The sequence below is a fragment of the Scylla paramamosain genome, chromosome 9 (assembly GCF_035594125.1).
Source record: "Scylla paramamosain isolate STU-SP2022 chromosome 9, ASM3559412v1, whole genome shotgun sequence".
In the NCBI taxonomy this organism is placed as follows: Eukaryota; Metazoa; Arthropoda; class Malacostraca; order Decapoda; family Portunidae; genus Scylla; species Scylla paramamosain.
In genome coordinates, this window is record NC_087159.1 from 23,169,387 (window position 1) to 23,188,287 (window position 18,901).

General features: G+C 43.1%; 1 protein-coding gene and 1 long non-coding RNA gene across 5 annotated transcripts in view; one reads left to right on the plus strand and one right to left on the minus strand.

Moving 5' to 3' along the window:
* LOC135103718 (endoribonuclease LACTB2-like) overlaps positions 1-18,901 on the plus strand; it is a 92,243-nt gene that overhangs the window by 46,333 nt on the left and 27,009 nt on the right. For all 4 annotated transcript variants that reach the window (XR_010270180.1, XM_064010348.1, XM_064010349.1 and 1 more), the window contains exon 4: positions 17,512-17,653. Coding sequence is in view for 3 of the 4 variants with exons in the window: in XM_064010348.1 (XP_063866418.1) it covers positions 17,512-17,653 (142 nt within the window). In the remaining variant the exon portion in view is untranslated. The remainder of the gene's footprint in view (positions 1-17,511; positions 17,654-18,901) is intronic.
* Positions 12,282-13,012, minus strand: LOC135103720 (uncharacterized). Its single transcript, XR_010270182.1, has 2 exons — positions 12,855-13,012; positions 12,282-12,754 (listed from the first exon to the last, which is right to left on the minus strand). It is a non-coding gene; the product is annotated as an uncharacterized LOC135103720 (long non-coding RNA).

Below are 18,901 nucleotides of genomic sequence, written 5' to 3' on the forward strand. Positions count from 1 at the left end.
CAGTGACAATCTACCACAGCACCAATAGAATGGTCAGGAAGGAAACTTAAGATGAAGTTACAGAGAGAAGAATAGAAACTGTAAGAGGGTAGGCTGAAAATCAAAGCTTTGTGCCAGACTTTATCAAAAGCTTTTGATATGTCTAAGACAACAGCAAAAGTTTCACCAAAATCCCTAAAAGAGGATGACCAAGACTCAGTAAGGAAAGCTTAAAGATCACCAGTTGAGTGGCCTCAGTGGAACCCATACTAGTGATCAGATATAAGATTGTGAAGTAATAGATGTTTAAGAATCTTCCTGTTCAGAATAGACTCAAAAACTTCAGGGAGGCAGGAAATTAAAGCAATAGGACAGTAGTTTGAGGGATTAGAATGATCACCCTTTTTTTAGGAACAGGCTGAATGTAGGCAAACTTTCAGCAGGAAGGAAAGGTAGATGTTGATAGACAGAATCAGAAGAGTTTGACTAGGCAAGGTGCAAGCACAAAGGCAGAGTTTCAGAGAACAATAGGAGGGACCCCATCGGGTCCATAAGCCTTCCAAGGGTTAAGGCCAGCGAGGGCATGGAAAACATCGCTGCAAAGGATCTTAACGGGTAGCACAAAGTAGCCACAGGGTGGAGGAGAAGGAGGAACAAGCTGTGAATCATCCAAGGTGGAGCTTTTAGCAAAGGTTTGAGCAAAGAGTTCAGCTTTAGAAATAGATAAGATGGCAGTGGTACCATTAGCTTAAAATAAAGAAGGGAAAGATGAAGAAGTGAAGTTATTGGCAATGTTTTGGCTTGGTGCCAGAAATCAAAAGCAGTGTTAGATCTTGAAAGATTTTGACTTTTTCTATTTATGAAGGAGTTTTTTGGCTAGTTGGAGAACAGACTTGAGCTGATTCAGGGCAGAAATGTAAAGTGCACGAGATTCATGTGATGGAAGGCTCAAGTACCTTTTCTGGACCACCTGCATCATGTATAACACGAGAACCAAACCAAGGTTTGTAAGGTTTAGGTAGAGAGAAAGAGTGAGGAATATATATATATATATATATATATATATATATATATATATATATATATATATATATATATATATATATATATATATATATATATATATATATATATATATATATATATATATATATATATATATATATATATATATATATATATATATATATATATATATATATATATATATATATATATATATATATATGTAATGAGTGCAAAACTAGGGCACAGTTAACCTACCTTAATTAGGCTCACCAAGCACTCACCACAAGAACCCACTGATTAATTTAAACCTCCTGCTTAGGTTCACAGAAACCCGGGCCACAATTTAAAAATTTAATGGTTGAGTACATAATAAAGAAAACACAAATGAGTACATAATAAAGAAAACGCAAATAAAATATGAGTGTTTAACACTCTTAGAGGCCACACTGCTGGCACTCCAAAATACCTGATCCCATGAGAAAATAGGTAAATCCACATACAAATCAACAGGAGAAATAAACACTTCACGCACCAACACAAGAAATGTTATATGCCACTGACACTGTCCCACCCTAACCAGTACCCCCAGGACCCTCACACTCTCTAGGCCCAACCGCACACTGACCCAACGCGCTGAAGGTACACCACTACCACTACCCTGAAGTACTGCAGCTCTTCCTCCATGCACGGCGGTACTAACACCATAGCAGCCAGGAACAGCAAGTTCCTCACTGCAGCCTCCTTAGTTCACAGTATCTGCTACGGTGCCACCTCACTGACGTCCCACAGCACACTGCCAAGACCAAACTCCTGCCAACCAAGCGTACAAATCACCACCCTATCTCCCAATAATGTCCCCCAATGTACACTGTTTCACCATGAAAGAATACAACAAATCCCAATAACATACCTGCAAATCAACTGGCACATCCACCACTACTCTGCACCCTGTCTCTCTCTCGCTCGCCTCTCCCGCCAAAATCCCCACAACAACAAACCTTCAGGGCCTTAAGACTCGTTTTGGCGGGACTCGCTGACTAGTCTGTGAGCCTCTCGCAGGCGCGCCCACTTCAGCTTCTTACACTCACCCCCCCCTGAACTTTGTGCATGCCCTCATGCACAATCCCCACAGCCAACACAAGACGAACCCGTTGCACCCCTTTCAGCAATCCTACTAGACCTCCTGAGTTGAGGGGCCTGAACCCCTTTAACCTGCTCTGAGCCTTCACCACTCTGTTCATCTGGCTCTTCACCAGGCCCTAGGGCATCCTCTCCCTCCTGCTCAACCACTGAGTCCACTTGTTCCTCTGAGTCCGGTTCTGGAAACCCAAAGCGCTTTAACACTTCTGTCATATCTGGCATTTCTACTTCTTCCTCCTCTGGTGGCCCTTCATTACTTGTCCCTGCTGGCACTTCATTACTTGTCCCTGCATGGCCCTCACTGCCATTCCAAGGACGCAAGTTACTGCGATGTAACACCTTACTACAGCCGGACTCACCTTCTGGTCTGACCCTATACACCCCACTCACCCCATCCAACACCTCCTCAACTTCCCACACCTCAGCTGCAAACTTAGGCTGAATCTTCCTCCTACCTAATACTGCATTGTCCCTTAGCAACACTCTTTGTCCCACCCTCAATGGCTCTGCTTTTCCTTGCTCCTGATGCTTCCACCTATTGGTATTGTGGTAACTCTTGATGTTCAACTTAGCTGCTTTCCAAGCAGCCTCCTGTGTCTCTCTGAGCTTCCTAATCCACATGCTATGGTTAGTAGGCTCACTATCAGTTTCCTCACAGAACCTATCCAAAGGTAAATGGGGCTCCACACCAAACAACAAATAATGGGGTGAAAAACCAGTGACAGCATGGGGTGTGGTATTATAGATGGCAGTGAGGCTTGACAAGTGCCTAGGCCAATGCTCCCGCTGTTCCTGACCAAGGGTAACTAACATCCCATGTAAGGTGCGGTTAAACCTCTCACAGATCCCATTTCCTTGAGGGTGATACGGGGTGGTACGAGACTTGGCTACATGGTAATACTTGCATAGTTCCTGCACTAACTTTCCCTCAAAATTCCTACCCTGGTCACTATGTACCCTTTCTGGGCAACCAAAACGGTGAAAAATCTCCTCCACCAAGATCTTGGCTACTGTGCTTGCCTTTTGGTTTTTAGTAGGAAAGGCCAGGGCAAACTTGCTAAACACATCCGTCACCACCAATACATTTTCCTTGCCATCCCTGGCCGGATCCAGCAAAGTGAAATCAACAGCCAACACTTCCCAGGGGCGGTTGGCTTCCAACGTACCCAACTTAGTCTTGGCCCGCACACCCTCCTCCTTCCCCATGACACAGACTTTGCACTTTGCCACATACAATTTGATGTCTTCATGTAGTCCTGGCCAAGCAAACCTATCCTTCACTAGTGACGTTGTTCTAGCAACCCCTTGATGACCCCACTGATCATGAGCGGCTTTAAGCACTTCTTGTCTCTGATTCACTGGCAACACCACTTTCCACTTCCTAGAATCTGTCTCCCTTCCACGCCAGTAGATCACCCCATGCCTCATAATGAGGGACCCTCTCACTCTCCACCATTGCCTAAACTCCTCTACTTGTAGCAACTGCCTTAGTTCTGCTGGCCTCACTCTACCAATCATTTGTCTCCACAACTTCCCTACAACTGGACAAGACTGTTGCATATCCCTAAGCTGCTCCTTACTGGCACCACGCCATACCTGCATCACAGCCACCCCTTTCACTGAGGTGTTAGGACTGGTTTCCCATATCTCCTTCTCTTCCTCCCCTCCCTCAATCAATTCCTGGGGCCTCCTCGACAATCCATCCGCGTTACCATTCTCCTTCCCTGGCCGGTATTTCACCTCAAAATTAACAAAGTACATGAGACTTACCGTAGGTCAGTTGAAGTGTACTTCTAATTTTTCGAGGCAAATCACCTCTGCTGGTGCGGAGATTTCACATGAGAGAGAGAGTGCGTCACGCGCTGCCGGCAGACTTTAAAGCAAGGACTCGACATCCACATGATGAACCAATTAGGAAATTAAGTAACCTGTAGAGCTTAAGGTAGGGAGGGAGAGGAGGGCATGTGAAATCTCCGCACCAGCAGAGGTGATTTGCCTCGAAAAATTAGAAGTACACTTCAACTGACCTACGGTAAGTCTCGTGTACTTTGTTAATTTTACTTCGGCAAAATCACCTATCCGCTGGGCGGACATTTCCCATGAGGCTTTGAAGCCATGTGGATGACGAGGGAGGATGCAATAGTAGAGAGGAAAAGGAAATGCCCCACAAGAAACAGTACTATAACTATTATTCCATGGAAGGATCTTGTACATGAGACAATCATACAATTGGTGTATAAAATAAGGTACATTGCATCCAACTTAATCCAATCTACAAACAATGTTGAAATATGGTAACAGTTCACATCATAAGGTAAACCTAAGGTACTAGATACTAAATACTTAAAATATCCGTGTACTGCAACACTGGAGTGCAGCAACAAACCCAAATCATGTCTTATTCTAGCACTGCATCCTGAAAGAGGTCAGAAGCAGCCACAATGTTCTTATTATAATATTTTGCAAAGGTAGATTCCCTAGACCAGCCCGCCTTAGCCATAATGCATGCGACAGGGACAGCCGCCACTCCAGCTTTTGAAGCTGCTGCTGGCCGCACACTACCAGCGGAAAACTTTGAGATGTCTATGCCGGACATGCGGAGAATGGTCCTGACCCAACGGGCAATAGTGTCTTTGGAAACTGATTTGTGGGGTTTTATGAAGCTAATGAGGAGCCTGGCATCAGTGTGCATCTCATCCTGTCTAAGCTCTTTAGTCACATCAATGTACCTCAGGAGAGTGCTACAGACACATAATCGTGGATCCTTAGGGTAACGATGGAATGTGACCCTGTTGATGTTAAAATTTGGTCTGGATTGTTTAAGAGTGCCCCCCAACTGTACTGAAATGGAGTGTTCATTAATGAGCATGTCTCTGATTAACAGTAGTTGTAAAGTTTGAATTCTGGCAGCTTGAGTTAAGGCCATCATCATAACCAATTTTAGCGTTAATTCTTTAAGGGTTAATGCATGTAAGGGGAACATGGACCTTAGTTGCTCTAAGACAGGTTGGACGTCCCAAGTGTCAGTGTACCTGGGCTGAGGAGTTCTAAGATTGAAAACCCCTCTCATGAATCGGATGACCAAAGGGTGATTTCCTGCCCTGCATCCGTCCACCACAATGCCGAGAGAAGACAGGGCACCCCTCGCAGTGTTCACACACTCATAACCCACACCCCTGTCAAAGGTTTCCGTCAAAAAATTTACAATGTGACCTACAGTTGGAGAAGTGGGATCGACATTCCGTCTACCACAAAACAACGACCACCTCTGGACATGTGGGCGGTATTGCCTCTCAGTACCTGGTTTCCAGGAGGCAAGTATGATGTCCGCAGCAGCCGGCGAAACTCCTCGTTTCTGCAAGTTTTCCCTGACAGAAGGCATGCCATGAGCCTCGCGTGGGACATGATGGGGTGTGGATCTGTTGTGGACGGGTGTGTTAGAACATTCCTCCTGTTCGTTATCAAACGTGGGAAGTCTATTAGCAACTGGAGCAGCATGCCCATCCAAAACTGGGACGGCCACAGAGGAACCACCATCCAGCCTCGTGCTTGCTCCGCACGTAACTTCTGAAGGCACCTAGCAATTAATGAGAATGGGGGGAAAATGTAAGACAAATCAAAGTTTGACCAGTCCAAGGAAAAAGCATCAAAATATTTAGCCTCCAGATCTGGCAACCACGAACAGAATGTATTAACCTGTTTGTTAAGCCTTGAGGCAAATAAATCAATGGACGGTGTCCCAAAAACATTACACAAGGTAGTAAAAATCTGTGAGTCGAGTTTCCACTCATGTCTGTCATTAATCTTGCGAGAGGCTACATCAGCCAAGGTGTTGTCCTTCCCCGGTATGTGCGAGTATGTAACCCATGAGTCATGTTCCAGACACCAATCCCAAATCTGGGTAGCAACATCATTACAGGACTTGGACTTTGTGCCTCCCATTTCATTGACATAGTTTATGGCAGTGGTATTATCACAAAAAACTCTAACATGTCTACCTTCCAGCTCATGTTCAAATGCTTGCAAAGAGAATAGAATGGCTTTCATCTCCAGGATGTTAATGTGAAGCTCCTTTTCATCCAGGGACCAAGTACCACTTGTAATCTGACACCCCAAATGACCCCCCCAACCAAGGCTGGAGGCATCAGTAAATAAATTGATGTCAGTACCTGGCCTAAAAATGTGTCTGTGTTGTCTGTCCACATTGTCTAACCACCAGGAAAGGTCTAGTTTCATGTCTGCAGTAATATTCAAAGGCCTGTCAAAATTACCATACTCCTGTTTCAAAGCGGCAATTTTTACCCCCTCCAACTTCCTGTAGTGAAGTTTACCTAACTCCACTGCTGGGATCGCAGCCACCATGAGGCCGATCAGCCTGGCCACCTCTCGAATGGGGGCAACATCTTTACACAAAAGTTCTGCACATCCTTGGCGAATTTTGATTAGTCTACGCTCAGGTAAAGAGGCAGTCATGAACTTGGTGTTAATAACATTGCCTAGGTATTCAATACATTGTGTGGGGGTGAGAACAGACTTCTCCATATTGATACAAAAGCCTAACCTCTGCAACAGAGAAATGGTGGCCTGAATCGCCTGAAGACATCCTGAGTAAGAGTTACTGCAAATTAATGTGTCATCTATAAAGCTGGTGATAGTGTATCCTTCCTGCCTTAGAGTAGCAAATACTGGCTTCATCAGTTTGGTGAAAAGCCGAGGTCCCTCAGAAATGCCATTAGGGAGGCAGGTGAATTGATAGATAACACCTTGCCATGTAAAACATAAAAATCGTTGTTGCTCATCTGCAACCCTAACAGAATAATAAGCATGCCTGAGATCGACAGAAGCCAAAAAATCACCCTGGTTGATGAGCCTGATGGCCTGTTCAAAATTTTCCATTTTAAAATGTTTATATGGTATGTATTTGTTTAACCTCTCCAAGTTAAGAACCAGGCAAAATTCCCCGTTTTTCTTTTCTCGCAAAAAAAATAGGAGAGATAACCTGCTGAGTTTGTTTGTGTGTGACTTTAATGACTTTAAGCTGTAAAAGTTTTTTGATCTCTCCAGAAATTATCCCCTGTTGCACAGTGTTGAACCTGTATTCCAAATTATTAAAAAATAAAGGATGAACACTATCGACATCAATATCAAGGTGGCAATGCTGAACAATATCCAAAATGACAGGGTCACTGGTAATTTTACGCCACTCATGCAGGAAAGAGTGTAGTCTGCCAGCTTCAAAACATGCACTTGCCTGTAAGTTTACTGGGGCTGCCTGCTGCGGCCGCCCCGTCCCTTGGAGTTTTTTGGCTCCACATCCTGATGAGTGGAAGGCAGTCGTGGGGCAGCCCTGGAGCCATACCCCTGTTGCCCGTAGGGTTGGAACCTGGCATAATATCCCCTACTAGCAGGCTTGTTCCAATATCCACCAGGGCGTTTACCTGCGAACTTGCTAGTAAAGGCAGGCTTTTTCTGCGAGAACTTACTCCGCAGTTTCTCCGCTTCCTCAATTTGTCTGGCAGACTGGGACACATCGTCACTGAACAGAAAGCGAGTAATTGGCACCTTATCTGAACAAAGATGAGCATATTTATAGTTTATCTCGCGTTTCATGACAAAACGCCTGGCCAAATTGTTCCTGTGATTGGCATTGCCTAGCAATGCCAATGCACCATTAGCATACTCACCTCATGTGCCAACTTGGGGTTACCTTCCAGTTCAGTCAAATCATCCAGTGCCACTAAGGATTTGGTGATAATGGTTGAAGCCCGCAGGATGTCCTTATTTACCTTCTTCAAGCGGAAGTCTGTCTTCCTGGCATCCAGCTTCAGGGCCTCCAACACCTGTGGGTTGCATTCCACTGGCGCAAGAGCATGGCAGTTATTAGACCTCTTGACAACATCATCCTCACACATGGCCTTGTAGTCCTCCTCTCTCATACCATTATCAAAGAGAAAGTTTACCATCTCTGCCACTCTATTGTCAATGTCAGCAACCACCGTGTCAGAAGGACCAAAGGCCTTAGTGCCCTGAATTAAGGTGCTGTCAGCAGGGGCGGCAGGCATCGACACTGCCTCATCCTCACTCATCCTGGCCGAGAAACCAGAAAAAGTGGCAGAACAAGGAGGAGACAAACCCCAGCCCCCCAGAGTACTGTCCTCCACAGTCACCTGCGCCGACCCAGTAGGGGGTGGTAGTTGCCGTCTGTCTGCCTTCAAGAGCTCCACTTCACCCCGCAAATCAGCCAAGGCATCCAACACAACTGACCAAGGGGGAGGAGCAGGAGAAGTGCCGCGGGAACCACGTGCGTCAGCACTGTTACGTAATCTCACGCAACCATGCCTCCCACTCAAGCGACGAGATGAATGATCCCTGTGCCTGTCGTCGTCATCTTGAGGGCGAACAGTGGACCCAGGTGGGGCAGGAGGGGAAGGGGATCGAGAGGCAGAGGACGCTTCACCAGACTCCGACATGGCTGCCGCACTGCGATAAGGAGAACAAAGCCGTAAGCTTCCCACACAGTTCCATCGTCAGTGGAGACCGATATACCAATAATACAACTCGCCCCAAAAACGGGTAACGAAGTTGAAGGCACTGTACCTGCGTAACAAGTATCGTGGCCTTATCTGAAAGAAAACAGCAAAAACTTGGGAGTCCGTATGACCCAGAATGACCGTGTCTGCCCGACGCGGCGATCAGCAAACAACTGCCGGCAGCGCGTGACGCACTCTCTCTCTCATGGGAAATGTCCACCCAGCGGATAGGTGATTTTGCCGAAGTAAAATCAAACCTTCCCAAGTCACCCAGCCACCTACTCTCCACTGCGCCAAGCTTGGCAGAGTTCAAATGTGCCAATGGATTATTATCCGTCAGCACTATAAAATGTCCACCCACCAGATAGTGCTTAAACTGCTCTGTCACAGCCCACTTCAGAGCCAACAGCTCCAACTTCCTAGAGCTGTAATTGCTCATGTTCCGCTCTGACTTTCTGAGACCTCTACTTGCAAAAGCCACCGGATGCAACCTCCCATCATGCTCCTGAGATAAAACTGCTCCCAGTCCTTCAAAGCTAGCATCTGTCTCCACCACAAACTGCTTGCTGTAATCTGCACTTTTCAACACTGGAGCCTGACTTAACTTCTCTTTCAACAAGGCAAATGCTCTGGCCTCATCCTTCCCCCAATAATCACTCACTGCTGCCTTAGAATCACCACTCATCAAAGCATGCAACGGAGCAGCCACCTTCGCAAAATTTTTCACAAACCTTCTGTAAAAGGAGCAGAATGCGACAAATGCCCTGACCTCCCTAACAGTGCGCGGAACTGGCCACTCCTGTACAGCCCGTATTTTCTCTGGGTCTGTATTAATTCCCTCCTTAGAAATGATAAATCCAAGGTACCTAACCTGGGGCTTTAGTATGTGGCATTTGGAAGGTTTCAACTTCAGCCCATGTTTCCTCAAAAGCTTCAACATTCCCTCCAGTCTATCCAGATGCTCATCCACACTCCGAGCAAACACCAACAAATCATCCAGATACACCAAAAGAGTCACAAAAACCTGATCGCTAAACACATACTCCATAAACCTTTGGAATGTTGCTGGGCTATTGGATAACCCCATAGGACAGCGAACATATTGATAATGGCCAAATGGTGTTACAAAAGCAGTCTTGGGCCGGTCTTCTGCCCGCACAAGAATCTGATGATAACCTGCAGCTAAATCAAAAGAAGAAAAATACTGTGCCCCGGCTAATGCATCTAGTGTGTCTTGTACCCTTGGTAATGGGAAGGCATCTTTCACTGTCACCTCGTTCAGCCTTCGATAATCAACACAAAGTCGCAGCGAACCATCTTTCTTCCTCACCATCACTATTGGGGCTGCATATGGGCTCACACTCTCCTCTATCACTCCCTGTTCCAACAGTCCCTTTACATGAGCTTTAACCTCAGTGATACATGGGGGAGGAATATGTCTGTATGTAAGGCGAATGGGCACTGCACTATTGAGGTGAATTTCATGCTCCACTCCAGTAGCACATCCCAAATCCTGCTCGTTTTCAGCAAATACATCTCCGTACTCATGGATCAATCCATCCAGTCTCTCCAACTGTGCTGAATCAAGCTGACTCTCATCCACCTGCACCCCTAGTCTGTCCCTGATCTCCTTAACCACTGAAGGAGGTGCAGTCTGAGCTACTGTGTGTGTGTGAGCTCTTCCCACAGTAACCTCCCTTCCATGAGAAACTTTGGCTACCTTCCACTGTGGCCTGAATTGCACATCTGCTTGTCCCAGGTTACCCACTGACAGCCATCCTTCACCCTTAACCACTCTGGTATAACTGGGAAATATACACAAACCTTCAGGCACCCAGTAGCCCTCACCAGGCACTAAGGGCTCCGACACCACACTATCTACATCTACTTCCTGTAAACTTTCCACAAACACTCATTATTCTTCTGGTACCAGCCGGGATTACTAAATCCTGTTGCTGCTGAATTACAGCAAACCCCAGAGGCTGTTGTGTCACCCTCAATTTTGCCTCAATGGCACGGACACACCTGCCCCACTTCTCAGTTAGCCCCAGGTGCACGGCTCCCTTCAACACATTCATCCCAAACAACACTGGCAATGTAGTGCCCTGCACCACACCACTCTCCCCACCACCACCTTTCACAAAAAGTCCACAGTCTTTAACACTTTTTCCCTCAATTTCCACATTCACCTTCACATAACCCAAACAGGGAATTTCCCTCCCATTTGCATCTGTAATCCGAATGTCCATCCCATAGATCACAGCTTGCTTGGGGAGGAGGTGCTGTTTGTACCATTCCTCTGTCACCAGACTGACCTCAGCACCAGAATCAGCCATAGCACTTACAGGTATACCATTCACCAACGCATCTATCCTCAGAGTCTTTCCAAACAACTTAACTTTCCCTCTTTTTACATCATTCCGTTCCTCGGTCACATTAGTCACACTCCTTATCTGAGCTGTAGTGGGGGCCCTGTCGTCAGGCCTTGAGAGCTGGCCCCTTGTTCTCAAGGACTCCCGTTTCCTGCTGTCTTGGACACCAACTCCTTGAACCGTTCACACTGATATCCCAAGTGTCCATGTTGTCCACACAAGGAGCAAGATGGTGAAGAAAGGGTACTCCTCACAACTCTCTCTGGCTTTTTCCCACTCACTAACTCTGCTTCTTCCTTCACAATCCGCTCAGCCTCACTCACTTGGTCTGCTGCTCGCTGAACCATGTCCTCCCACTTCACAGGCCGGTGCTTTTCCCACCATTTTCCCAACTTCACTCCTACTTTTCTGTCTCTCAAATTCCTACAGAACCATGTAGTTAGCAGCCATTGCCGTTCTTTATCTCCCTTGTCTCTCACTTTGTACATTTTATCCACAATAACACCCAGCGAATCAGCAAATTCCCACACTCCTTCACCCGGCTGTTGAACCCGAGCATGCAGCTGTTTTTCTAAGTCTGTATAATTCAGTTCTGGTCCAAAAGCAGACCTCAAACAATCAAAAAGGTCAGACACAGTCTTCACAGTACTGTTGCGGACCCTTCGACGGGCTGGGCCTTCCAAGAACCCACACAGGTATGACACTCCCTCAGAGCCCTGTAATCCCAGCTGCTTTATTTTCTCTGTGGCATCCTCTACCCAGTCATCCAACTCACTGGCCCTCCGTACCCTTCCAGAGAATTTTCCAATAGTGGGGACAGGACGTGACCACACCATGTTTTGCATGTGCCCCATTTACACAGTTGTGCCACTGCTTGGGATAACTGAGCATTGGTACGGATTAAGTTATCAACTACCTCTGGGGTCACTTCCACCTCCCTGCTCTCCTCCTTACACTCAACTTTAACCCCAGCTACACCTTGGCCATCAACATCACCCAAACACAACAAATCCTCCATTGTGCAGGAGTAGTGCCACACTAACACTTAAGTGGATTTTGCCAAAAGCACTGGACCCAAGCAGGAGTTTGAAACAATTTCCCCAAAAGGGCATAGAACTACGCTCTGCTACCAATTGTAATGAGTGCAAAACTAGGGCACAGTTAACCTACCTTAATTAGGCTCACCAAGCACTCACCACAAGAACCCACTGATTAATTTAAACCTCCTGCTTAGGTTCACAGAAACCCGGGCCACAATTTAAAAATTTAATGGTTGAGTACATAATAAAGAAAACACAAATGAGTACATAATAAAGAAAACGCAAATAAAATATGAGTGCTTAACACTCTTAGAGGCCACACTGCTGGCACTCCAAAATACCTGATCCCATGAGAAAATGGGTAAATCCACATACAAATCAACAGGAGAAATAAACACTTCACGCACCAACACAAGAAATGTTATATGCCACTGACACTGTCCCACCCCAACCAGTACCCCCAGGACCCTCACACTCTCTAGGCCCAACCGCACACCAACCCAACGCGCTGAAGGTACACCACTACCACTACCCTGAAGTACTGCAGCTCTTCCTCCATGCACGGCGGTACTAACACCATAGCAGCCAGGGAGAGCAAGTTCCTCACTGCAGCCTCCTTAGTTCACAGTATCTGCTACGGTGCCACCTCACTGACGTCCCACAGCACACTGCCAAGACCAAACTCCTGCCAACCAAGCGTACAAATCACCACCCTATCTCCCAATAATGTCCCCCAATGTACACTGTTTCACCATGAAAGAATACAACAAATCCCAATAACATACCTGCAAATCAACTGGCACATCCACCACTACTCTGCACCCTGTCTCTCTCTCGCTCGCCTCTCCTGCCAAAATCCCCACAACAACAAACCTTCAGGGCCTTAAGACTCGTTTTGGCGGGACTCGCTGACTAGTCTGTGAGCCTCTCGCAGGCGCGCCCACTTCAACTTCTTACATATATATATATATATATATATATATATATATATATATATATATATATATATATATATATATATATATATATATATAATGGTCACCATGATTTTATTAGCTTTGCAGTAGAGTTAAAAAAGCTTCTCATGTTTTAAAACTAATTTGTATGAAGTTTTTCATGTCTAACTTGTACAGTGGCATGCTTTCTCAGAGACAAGGGTTGCATTTTTTCACATATTTTTTATTTACCCTGAAAAATGAGAAAAAAAATCCTTTGATATATATATATATATATATATATATATATATATATATATATATATATATATATATATATATATATATATATATATATATATATATATATATATATATATATATATATATATATATATATATATATATATATATATATATATATATATATATATATATATATATATATATATATATATATATATATATATATATATATATATATATATTTTTTTTTTTTTTTTTTTTTTTTTATGTAGGAAGGATACTGGCCAAAGGCAACAAAAATCTAATAAAAAAAATGCCCACTGAAATGCCAGTCCCATAAAAGGGTCAAAGCAGTGGTCAAAAATTGGTGGATAAGTGTCTTGAAACCTCCCTCTTGAAGAAATCCAAGTCATAGGAAGGTGGAAATACAGAAGCAGGCAGGGAGTTCCAGAGTTTACCAGAGAAAGGGATGAATGATTGAGAATACTGGTTAACTCTTGCATTAGAGAGGTGGACAGAATAGGGGTGAGAGAAAGAAGAAAGTCTTGTGCAGCGAGGCCGCGGAAGGAGGGGAGGCATGCAGTTAGCAAGATCAGAAGAGCAGTTAGCATGAAAATAGCGGTAGAAGACAGCTAGATATGCAACATTGCGGCGGTGAGAGAGAGGCTGAAGACAGTCAGTTAGAGGAGAGGAGTTGATGAGATGAAAAGCTTTTGATTCCATCCTGTCTAGAAGAGCAGTATGAGTGGAACCCCCCCAGACATGTGAAGCATACTCCATACATGGACGGATAAGGCCCTTGTACAGAGTTAGCAGCTGGGAGGGTGAGAAAAACTGGCGGAGATGCCTCAGAACACTTAACTTCATAGAAGCTGTTTTAGCTAGAGATGAGATGTGAAGTTTCCAGTTCAGATTATAAGTAAAGGACAGACCAAGGATGTTCAGTGTAGAAGAGGGGGACAGTTGAGTGTCATTGAAGAAGAGGGGATAGTTGTCTGGAAGGTTGTGTCGAGTTGATAGATGGAGGAATTGAGTTTTTGAGGCACTGAACAATACCAAGTTTGCTCTGCCCCAATCAGAAATTTTAGAAAGATCAGAAGTCAGGCGTTCTGTGGCTTCCCTGCACGAAATGTTTACCTCCTGAAGGGTTGGACGTCTATGAAAAGATGTGGAAAAGTGCAGGGTGGTATCATCAGCGTAGGAGTAGATAGGACAAGAAGTTTGGTTTAGAAGATCATTAATGAATAATAAGAAGAGAGTGGGTGACAGGACAGAACCCTGAGGAACACCACTGTTAATAGATTTAGGAGAAGAACAGTGACCGTCTACCACAGCAGCAATAGAACGGTCAGAAAGGAAACTTGAGATGAAGTTACAGAGAGAAGGATAGAAACCGTAGGAGGGTAGTTTGGAAATCAAAGCTTTGTGCCAGACTCTATCAAAGGCTTTTGATATGTCCAAGGCAACAGCAAAAGTTTCACCAAAATCTCTAAAAGAGGATGACCAACACTCAGTAAGGAAAGCCAGAAGATCACCAGTAGAGCGGCCTTGACGGAACCCATACTGGCGATCAGATAGAAGGTTGTGAAGTGATAGATGTTTAAGAATCTTCCTGTTGAGGATAGATTCAAAAACTTTAGATAAGCAGGAAATTAAAGCAATAGGACGGTAGTTTGAGGGATTAGAGCGGTCACCCTTTTTAGGAACAGGTTGAATGTAGGCAAACTTCCAGCAAGAAGGAAAGGTAGATGTTGACAGACAGAGCTGAAAGAGTTTGACTAGGCAAGGTGCAAGCATGGAGGCACAGTTTCGGAGAACAATAGGAGGGACCCCATCAGGTCCATAAGCCTTCCAAGGGTTTAGGCCAGCGAGGGCATGGAAAACATCATTGCGAAGAATTTTAATAGGTGGCATGAAGTAGTCAGAGGGTGGAGGAGAGGGAGGAACAAGCCCAGAATCGTCCAAGGTAGAGTTTTTAGCAAAGGTTTGAGCAAAGAGTTCAGCTTTAGAAATAGATGTGATAGCAGTGGCGCCATCTGGTTGAAGTAGAGGAGGGAAAGAAGAAGAAGCAAAGTTATTGGAGATATTTTTGGCTAGATGCCAGAAATCACGAGGGGAGTTAGATCTTGAAAGGTTTTGACATTTTCTGTTAATGAAGGAGTTTTTGGCTTGTTGGAGAACAGACTTGGCATGGTTCCGGGCAGAAATATAAAGTGCATGAGATTCTGGTGATGGAAGGCTTAAGTACCTTTTGTGGGCCACCTCTCTATCATGTATAGCACGAGAACAAGCTGTGTTAAACCAAGGTTTAGAAGGTTTAGGACGAGAAAAAGAGTGAGGAATGTACGCCTCCATGCCAGACACTATCATCTCTGTTATGCGCTCAGCACACAAAGACGGGTCTCTGACACGGAAGCAGTAGTCATTCCAAGGAAAATCAGCAAAATACCTCCTCAGGTCCCCCCAACTAGCAGAGGCAAAACGCCAGAGGCACCTTCGCTTAGGGGGATCCTGAGGAGGGATTGGAGTGATAGGACAAGATAAAGATATGAGATTGTGATCGGAGGAGCCCAACGGAGAAGAAAGGGTGACAGCATAAGCAGAAGGATTAGAGGTCAGGAAAAGCTCAAGAATGTTGGGCGTATCTCCAAGACGGTCAGGAATACGAGTAGGGTGTTGCACCAATTGCTCTAGGTCATGGAGGATAGCAAAGTTGTAGGTTAGTTCACCAGGATGGTCAGTGAAGGGAGAGGAAAGCCAAAGCTGGTGGTGAACATTGAAGTCTCCAAGAATGGAGATCTCTGCAAGAGGGAAGAGGGTCAGAATGTGCTCCACTTTGGAAGTTAAGTATATATATATATATATATATATATATATATATATATATATATATATATATATATATATATATATATATATATATATATATATATATATATATATATATATATATATATATATATATATATATATATATATATATATATATATTTTAAAGCTTTATTCTCCCCTTTACAGTACAGTGTCATGCTTTCTCAGAGACAAGGGTTGCATTTTTTTTTTTTTTCACATATTTTTTATTTGCCCTGAAAAATGCAAAAAAAGAAAACAAATCCTTTGATATATATATATATATATATATATATATATATATATATATATATATATATATATATATATATATATATATATATATATATATATATATATGTATGTATGTGTGTGTGTATGTATCTATATACATATTTTAATAAATATTTAATCGGAATAACAAACCAAAGCTGGCATAACAAACTCGCCACTCATGTAAGCACTGGAATTTTAATAAAAATTCAATCAAATAACAAACTAAAACTGGCAAGATGAACTCATCTTTTGTGCAAGCATTGAAATTATAATAAAAAATTAATTGGAATAACAAAGTAAAACTCGCCAGTGGTGTGAGGTGCTGCTCACCAATCCACTGCCCTTTCCTCCCTTTTTTTCTTTCCTCTCCCTTCTTTCATTTTGTCTCAAACCTCCCTCCTTGTCACCTCCTCTCCCCTTATCTGTCAGAGATAAGGGACAAGGGAGTAATACTGTGCTCTCTCTCTCTCTCTCTCTCTCTCTCTCTCTCTCTCTCTCTCTCTCTCTCTCTCTCTCTCTCTCTCTCTCTCTCTCTCTCTCTCTCTCTCTCTCTCTCTCTCTCTCTCTCTCTCTCTCTTTCCCCTTCTTTTTTTTGTCATTTTTGCTTCATTCTTTCTCACTCACTCTCATATATGTAATTCCATTTTCATTCTCAATCCATCTCATCTCATTCCATTCAGCAATCCTTAGGATTGTTCTTACTTTCAGAGAGAGAGAGAGAGAGAGAGAGAGAGAGATGCCAACAGTAGGTAAAGGCAATCAATACTTGTCAAAGCAGCACAAAACTTGGAGTGATAATGCATGAAACTCAGGATGGTAAGAATTTAGGACTATGCATGAAACTCAGGAGGGTACTTTATATATGTGTTGTGTTATCTCAAATGTAGTAGTGGAAATGTGCTCTTTTTTTTTTTTTTTTTTTTTTTTTTTTGAACCAATGATCTTTTTCCCATAGGTTCTTCAGTTGCCATAATACACATTTGCCATAAAAACACTACATTGGTATGAATTATGTTCGTTGTTGCACACCTTACTGAACAATTTCATTTGAATTTTTGTTAGATTCTTTAGAAAATTCCAGTGGTTCCAAGTTTAATCATGTTTTGCAAGTTCTCATAGCTTATCTCCTTTTCAGGATTCACCACACTCCTGGCCATACCACAGATCATGCTGTGCTGGAGCTGGTTGAAGAAGATGCAGTATTCAGTGGGGACTGTGTACTTGGGGAAGGCACTACAGTATTTGAAGATTTACATTCCTACATGACTTCCCTTCAGGTACTATGATATTTCTAAAATCACTTCTATGTTCCAAAAAAAAAAAATGGTATGAAGTTTTATTTAGCATGCTCCATGCTGTGTGACCCACCAGTGCAAGGACATTCTCTTTCAGTGCTGTATAACACACCAGTGAATCAGCTTTGGTTAGTATGAAATTTTTTTCTTAAGTCTTCACAATATGGATTTATAGTCAATAATATGCTTTGGTAGTTATTTAAAAATGGTGTAAAGATAAAGAAATACACAAATTTGTATGTTTTATTTCTTTACTCTTAGACATAATTTTACATTCAAACAATACAGCTATATCCTTGAAACATATAAAATTAAACATGTAATTTTTTAAAGAGAAAGTGGCAATGCAGTTTATATTGTCATACTTGTTAAAAAACTATACTATGGAAGAAAAGAAAATATATATTCTGTTTAGGCAACTTGAACACGAAATTAATTTATGTCTTGTGGCAAAGCATGGTATACACAGGTAAGGCTTCCCTTCACACACCCAACAGTATGTCAATACTTTCTTAGCTTTTCTTGAGGCCACCTTTGATCTCTCATTTATAGATATGATTTTCTCATACCATTTTTCTTAAATTTTTTTTAATATTAAGCTGTAGCAATAAAACTGTGCAACCCTTAGAGTGGTGTAAACATGACTTTGGACATGTGGGTGCTACGTGGCCTTGAGTGCAGTGTGGTCATTTGGTGGATGGAAGGCATGTATCTTTACCACACTCTCATTCATTGGTGGCATCACAGTTTTGTCTCTGAGAGCCATGAGTACATATTCCACATTTTATGGGTAATTAAAAGAAATGTCTCACTATGAAAATAATGGTGTACATACATAATAACTAATAATGTACTGGAGTGTTTCAGTGATTATATACATACATGTGATAGACATGGTAATTTTGTTTTATCTACAGTTGTTTTATACAAGATATAGTCTTCATATTTTTGCCTGGTTATTGATATATTTCATAGGTACATTTTTTGTGATTACCCATAATTTTTAATCTCTGCTTGAACTATAAAAAATAGAAATTTTAAGCTTTCATTTGATGTATAATTATCTAGGTTTTGTTTAAGAAAGAGTGTATTTTCACATAAGCATAAAATGTGTGTGTGTATGTATTTAACTAGGTATTGTACAGGGCACAAGCCAAAGCTCATTTTGTCCTGTCTCCATATCCATATTTATCTAGTGCCTCTTTAAATATGTGTACACTGTTTGCCGTA